Raw genomic sequence first — 5,531 nt, forward strand, 5'->3', positions numbered from 1 at the left:
CATAATACTGCTAGTGAATAACATTAATTAGGACTTTTGCCTTTTGCTGTCAGCACAGACCTAGGTTATCTCTGACGCAAACTCCTCATCACAGGCGTCTCTCGTCTCACAGGACCGTTTGTCCGAGTTTGACAGCGCCGATCAGCCAATCAGTGCTCGCCTCGGGCGTCACGAAGAGGGCGGGACTCCCGCCGCGGACCAATCGCAGGCGCTTGCATTGTTTTGACCTCTGGAACCGCATCACCGCCTACCTCGTGCCCATGGCGGAGGAAAGCTATAAATACGAGCAACGCCGTATCAGAAGAGGACGAAGTTGCGAAACTCCCGAGAAAGGAGGGAGCTACTCTGCAAGCCTGCTGAAAGAGGAGAGCTAAAAGACAAAAAACCGAAAAATAACCTTAAAAAAACCGTAAACGCCAATCCTCCAAAAATCTACGTGTACTGGAAGACTTTTTTGTAACGCTGATAATTTATTATATGTGAAGAAAGTATTTATACTTTTTTTTTCCTATTTGCACTAACTAACGGTACTTCAGAACTACTGAGAATCTTTATTTTTTACAAAAAAGTAAGTACTCCAGCTCTCTTGTTTCTGCTAATGTGTGTGTGTCGCTGTCTTTATTATTGCTCTTAGTTGTACTGTAGCTCTATTCGTACTTAACTATAAGCTGATCTGCTGCGTCAGTTCACGAAGTTAGGGAGGGGTGTGTATAGGCTGTGTGTGCTCTTTTTTTCTCTATTCTTATGTAAGCACATAGCGATACCTCCACAGACTCGAAATGAGTCCGATGTGGTGTTGAATTTTCACTGCAGCCCGTTATTATTTTTTTTATTGTATCGCCTTTTTCTAGTGTCAGTACAGTCTGTTCCTGTGCGCTGCAGTTTCTGCAATATTATGCCTTTCTTACTGTAACACCAGCCAAGACCTGTAGCTACAACTGCGACCAATCTTTATTAGTGAGGTGTAGACACTGCAGATTTTTGGGGTTTTATTTTCCAGTGTGGGCTAGCTTCCCCCTCTGAGAAATAAAATAATCCACTCTGGGGCATTTCAGCAGCCTCTACAGGCTGACTCCCTATAGACCCTCTCTGTCTAGCTCTTCTCGGTAGAAGAGGGCTATTTCTGTGCTGCCTGCATCCAGCCTTCGTTTCAGTAAATGTTTAATGGCTAAATCCTTTCGCAAAAATCGCAAAACATGGGCGCAGACAGGTTGTTCGGCGACACTGCTTCGACTAATCTGTGCCGTATGCATACCATACCAACCCAGTAGCACGGTTATAAGCCTGAAATCCAACCGGATCGTTTCTTTGCCAACTTATCCACCATTAGGTATTATCTACAAAGCAGTCACTAAGTCAAGCTTACCCTTTTTAGATAATGAAATGCGGTAACCCCGCAGTAGTTTTCCTGTCTCCTGCTGTAAGGAGGATATCTAGAAGCCTATTATGTAATAGGATTCTCAGTCCTAGTGTGAGGTTAATGTGCACGATGCCTACTTCTTGACATTTAGATGCAGGGTTGACAACAGTATAGCCCAGCTGTAGTGCCTCTTCTGTTTATTTATATCAATATATTCATATTATTAGAATATATTCTGTATATTCCTCTTTTCTAGTTTATTTTACCTTTAAGATCCTGCTTTGGTTGGCCATTTTATGGCTTACAGCCTACATATTTATGAGCTCAAATGGTCACAGTACAACATACCTGCTTTAAAAACAAATGCTTAATAATTAAAGCACCCTCCTCCCTTCGTTTTAGCTGTGTAGCCATACTGCATGATCATTCCAAATATATTTTCATGTACTTATACATGTGTTTTGTCCCTCCCCCACTTTTAATTCTTGCAGGAAAAAATATCACACCCTGTGGAAGGACACCACTTACACAAAACCAGCACTTCTGATTTTGATTTTTTTTTCCCCAACCTGTTTCATCCAAGTTCTGGTTACTTTTGCCATCCCGACTGGAGAGAGCAGCTGTGCTGCCAAACACGGATAAACAAAGCAGACCCAGTGGATACGTTCAAGGTCAGACACAAATAATCTTGTTGCATCGGGTAAACTTCAGCAGTTAGCTATGCAGCTTGAAATCCAAGTAGCCCTCAACTTCATCATCTCATACCTGTATAACAAGCTGCCCAGGCGGCGAGTCAACATTTTTGGCGAGGAGCTGGAGCGGCAGCTGAAGCAGAAATATGAAGGACACTGGTACCCGGACAAGCCATACAAAGGTTCAGGATTCAGATGCATCCACGTTGGGGAGAAGGTTGACCCCGTGGTGGAGAAGGCAGCCAAAGAGAGTGGGCTGGACATTGAAGATGTCCGCAACAACCTTCCCCAGGACCTCAGTGTGTGGATTGACCCCTATGAGGTGTCCTACCAGATTGGGGAGAAGGGGCCCGTCAAAGTGTTGTATGTCGACGACAGCAACGAAAGTGGAAGTAGCAATGTGGGACTTGATTTGGACAAAGAGATCAAGAACAGTTTCAATCCAGACGCGCAGGTCTTCATGCCCATCAATGAGCCTGTGAATGGTGCCTCCCCGGGTTCCAGCTCGCCCTCCCCACCCTTTGGCCACTCGGCAGCAGTAAGCCCCACCTTTATGCCCCGCTCCACGCAGCCTTTAACCTTCACAACAGCCACCTTTGCTGCCACCAAGTTTGGCTCCACTAAGATGAAGAGCAGTGGACGCAACAATGGCGGCAGTGGTGCTGGGAACAAGGTGGCACGTACCTCTCCCACCAACCTGGGCCTGAATGTGAACAGTCTCCTGAAACAGAAAGCCATCTCCACCTCCATGCACTCTCTGTACGGGTTAGGCCTCGGCGCGCCGCAGCAGCAGCACCAGAAGCCCTCGGCACTCTCCCCCAATGCCAAGGAATTTGTGTTCCCCAGCCTGCAGGGCCAGGGCAGCCAGAGTGCTCTTTTCCCCAGCGACAGCTCGCTCAGCCTCAGCCCGCTGCAGTACAGCAATGCCTTTGATATGTTTGCGGCCTACGGTGGCCTTAATGACAAGTCGCTTATGGATGGCTTGAATTTCAGCTTGAGCAACATGCAGTATTCTAACCAGCAATTCCAGCCAGTTATGGCCAACTAGTACACGTGAAGGTACTACTTAAGCTACTACTTCATACAGAAACGACCAGAGATAATGTGATGGGGGGAAACAAACACAAATGCACATTTCAAAACAGAAATAAAAAAAAAAAAAATTAAAAAAAAGTAAACAAGAACAGAATGTCAAGTATAAAAGGAAAAAGTGACTTGTCACCTGTAAGATCTTTGTTACGAGTCTAAGAGCATGAGCCCGAGGGTGAATTATTTTGCCCCCTTGAGTTATACCTTTTTCTTTTCCTTAATGAAGCTTGTAGTACAAAATGTCCAAGCTTGGTTACCTAAACTTCAACATGCATCATTGTTATTTCTTTTGCCAACCAAGCACAAAATATTTTTTTTATGTGACTGTTTAAAAAAAAAAAAAAAAAAAAAAATATATATATATATATATATATATATATATATATATATATATATATATATATATATATATATATATATATATATATATATATATATATATATATATATATATATATATATATATATATATATATATATATATATATATATATAAAGAGAAAAAAACAACACAAGTCATGGCCTCTTTTCAGTATTTAAACATAACTGGACATCGCCAATTATTTTTTGTTTTGTTTTTTTCAAGAGATTGGCATAAATAAGTGGGATTTCCTGGTCTTTTTCTAATTGTATAATTTAATTTAGTACAGAGTTTGTAAAATATCAGAGTATCTATTGTTTCTACGACATGGTATTGCATTTATATCTTTTTACTACTCCAGTGATCTGTGATGGCTGCAGCAACTTTATGTTTTCTTTTTTATTGAAATAAAAAATGAATTTATCATTTAAAAAAAAAAAATGTAAAAAAATTGACTATCCTAAAGATTGTGTACAGAATATTCCGTAGTGGTGGGATATAAGAATATTTGCTTTCTTTCTTTCTTTCTTTCTTTCTTTTTTTCAAAAAAAATACATGAGAGTTGTATTTTCTGTTAAGAGTTTAAAAGATTTTTGCTATATCATGGACAAAATGTAATCGTATATTAATTTTGTACCTACATTGTGCAATACTTGATAAAAACAAACGGTATAACAAAGTATTCAGAGTCAGTGTCTTACATGTTAAGAGAGACTGATGGTTTATTAAGTTTGTATTAAAAAGCTTGAAAATAATTGCCCTGGTTCACTTTGTCGTTGGTCTTTGTGGTTCAGTTGGTGAAGGCGAGTGCACTGAAGTCACTGGTGCGTAGCCATGTCATTAGCGAGCATGAATAGTGCTTTTAAGTTAGAGATTGCAGGTTTCGTGTCTACAACATAGTTTCAGGAACAAAGTTGCTCTTACACATGACATTTCATAACACATTGTTTTATTTCCTCTGCCTGTAACGCAGATATGCCAGTACACAAGCAACACTGCTAGCTCTTGGCACTTTTTTCTTTTTTCACGCCCTGCAGACTTGGGCCAAGTGCCATTGCACACACGTTTAATGCGAGTGTGACTCTGTCTACCCTGATAACCTCTTAGCTTAGGCTCACATTTAAGTCGAGGCAGGATAAACCAGTCAACTGGATTCTGAGGTGTACTCTGCACAGCGTGTATAGAAGGCAGAAGAACCTTGGATACGATGAAAATGCCCACTTGTAGATTAGAGAAATGATGTGGCATATTTTGTGGTTCAAGTGAAAAAGCAGAACTGCATAATCAGTGTGATGAGGCGGACATCAGTCATCACTTTAACTGTGTAAACTGAAAAACCGAGTGAAAGATATGTTCATTATTTACATTTTACTCAGTGTCTTCAAGGATGTGGGCTGGTAATGGGTGCTTTTGGTGCAGGGAAAAAACATTTTATGTAAATAGACATATTAAGACAGAACAAGTGGACTGAAGCCCAGAAACCACTAAAAAATATAAGGTAACTCAAGTCTTTGGATGCTCAGCTCATTTTGCAGTTTTGAATTTGAATTTAGTTTGGTAATGTCAAACTAGGGAAGGCAATCGGATGATACCCCCACATAAATTAGAATATTTACAACGATGGACGTGTAATTATAGAAAAAACCCCTGATGTCTAGGACTAAAAAATGCATCAGATTTAAGGATCAGTGCCTGGGTTGCCATTACTGAGAGCTGCGTCACTGCTGTTTGTTCTGATGAGAGGTTGCTGAACTGTATCATGCCAGCACCGACCCTGCTGACATATCTTTGTCCCTTTGGGGCTGCCTCATCATTGCTTGTCTGTCTGCATGTCCCCTGATACACTCGGGGCTTGATAGGCAGTGCAAAGTTCAGCGTGTGTGTTGGTTTATCTCGGCCGCTGATACAGGCTCTGGTGTGTTTATCTTGGTACGTGACACGGTGTTTGTGCACAAGTGTTGGGTCATTCTCAAAAATACTGGGGTGGGGGCTGGGAGTCGGAGCTCCTGCAACAGAGGCAGAAAGGAGG

At 41.4% G+C, this 5,531-nt stretch overlaps 1 protein-coding gene across 1 annotated transcript; it reads left to right on the forward strand.

The window, feature by feature from the left end:
• Positions 1–302: 302 nt before the first annotated feature.
• LOC308411923 (protein Tob1-like) lies at positions 303–3,225 on the forward strand. Its single transcript, XM_080905981.1, has 2 exons — positions 303–568; positions 1,852–3,225. Exon 2 carries the CDS (start codon positions 2,081–2,083, stop codon positions 3,098–3,100), a length of 1,020 nt encoding a protein of 339 aa, XP_080762107.1. The 5' UTR covers positions 303–568; positions 1,852–2,080; the 3' UTR covers positions 3,101–3,225.
• The last annotated feature ends 2,306 nt before the right edge of the window (positions 3,226–5,531 follow it).

This window comes from Rhamphochromis sp. 'chilingali' (genome assembly GCF_963969265.1).
Source record: "Rhamphochromis sp. 'chilingali' genome assembly, chromosome: 15".
Classification (NCBI taxonomy): domain Eukaryota; kingdom Metazoa; phylum Chordata; class Actinopteri; order Cichliformes; family Cichlidae; genus Rhamphochromis; species Rhamphochromis sp. 'chilingali'.

Coding starts and splice junctions, on each gene's coding strand:
- LOC308411923 (XM_080905981.1), top strand. CDS start 2,081: ATGCAGCTTGAAATCCAAGTAGCCCTCAACTTCATCATCTCATACCTG.